The sequence below is a fragment of the Myotis brandtii genome, unplaced genomic scaffold (genome assembly GCF_000412655.1).
Source record: "Myotis brandtii unplaced genomic scaffold, ASM41265v1 scaffold112, whole genome shotgun sequence".
NCBI lineage: Eukaryota > Metazoa > Chordata > Mammalia > Chiroptera > Vespertilionidae > Myotis > Myotis brandtii.
Window position 1 is genome coordinate 6,938,227 of NW_005353838.1, and position 1,050 is coordinate 6,939,276.

At 40.7% G+C, this 1,050-nt stretch overlaps 1 protein-coding gene across 1 annotated transcript in view; it reads right to left on the minus strand.

Annotated features, from left to right (window-relative positions):
* The window catches only part of OLA1 (Obg-like ATPase 1), a 159,842-nt gene extending 159,433 nt beyond the window's left edge, over positions 1–409 (minus strand). The window contains exon 1 of the mRNA XM_014546033.1: positions 308–409. Coding sequence (XP_014401519.1) covers positions 308–408 — 101 coding nt within the window. The 5' untranslated portion in view covers position 409. The remainder of the gene's footprint in view (positions 1–307) is intronic.
* Positions 410–1,050: the final 641 nt, after the last annotated feature.

A 1,050-nucleotide genomic window follows, 5' to 3' on the forward strand; every position in this document is an offset into this window, starting at 1 on the left:
ACCCCGCCCCCAGCCGCTTGGCACCTGCACACATAGGCCCACCCCCGGCCGCTCGGTGCCTGCGCACATCCGTGCTGCCCACAGGCCCGCCATCTTTGTTGGGTTAGTTTACATACTCACTCCTGATTGGCTGTGGGCATCACGGAGGGATGGTAAATTTACATATTTGTCTATTATTAATATAGATTCCAGCTTCCTAGACTCTTTCCTTAAATTTTAATTTTAATTACCTCATGAGTTCCCATTTCTACAACAGGAGTCAAAATATTTGCAAGATGAAATTGAAAAAAGCCCAACATTCACCTACCCAACATTTGGCAATCCAACAATACCAATTTTCAAAGAGGTTCCAAATCTTCCAATGATTGGGAGTGGTTTAATTCCATCACCTCCCTTTTTGGGGGGCATCTGAAATATCAAAACAAATATATAAACAAAACTCATTACCATCCCCATCAACCAAGAATACATTTCATCATACAAAATATGTTACTGAATAATAGATGAAGAATAAAGCTTACTGTATATATCAATCAAAAACTGACACAGTTAAATCCACTTTATTTTTCAACAACAACAAAAAACTTTAAGTTTTATACACAAATCTGATTTCGATAGTTGTCAAAGCAGTTACTCCTGATAAGTCCTGGAAAGACTGACCTGAAAAATATCTGGCACCATAAGTCGAAAATAAATTTAACTGCATCTAGACTGTTCAGAAACACTTTGTTTCGTAACATAAGGTCAAAGGAATGAAAACATTAGGAAGCAGGAGCACAGACAAGAGAGTCAAAGAAAATCTATTCTAGAACCACCAGCAACCAAGTCGCCTACACCAAACCATCCCTCTTCCTGGGAACTTGTTGTTTCCCATTTCCCCCGAAAGCACTATTTTTCACATGGACGAACCACGCCAGCATCCAGGTCTTGCCAACCAAGTCTCTCCCAACTTGGGCACTGTGGATATACGACCCATCATCAGTATGTTCACAAGCAACCTCCGGAATCTACACTCTTATTTCTAGCCGCGAATGAATCCATCAACCCTTT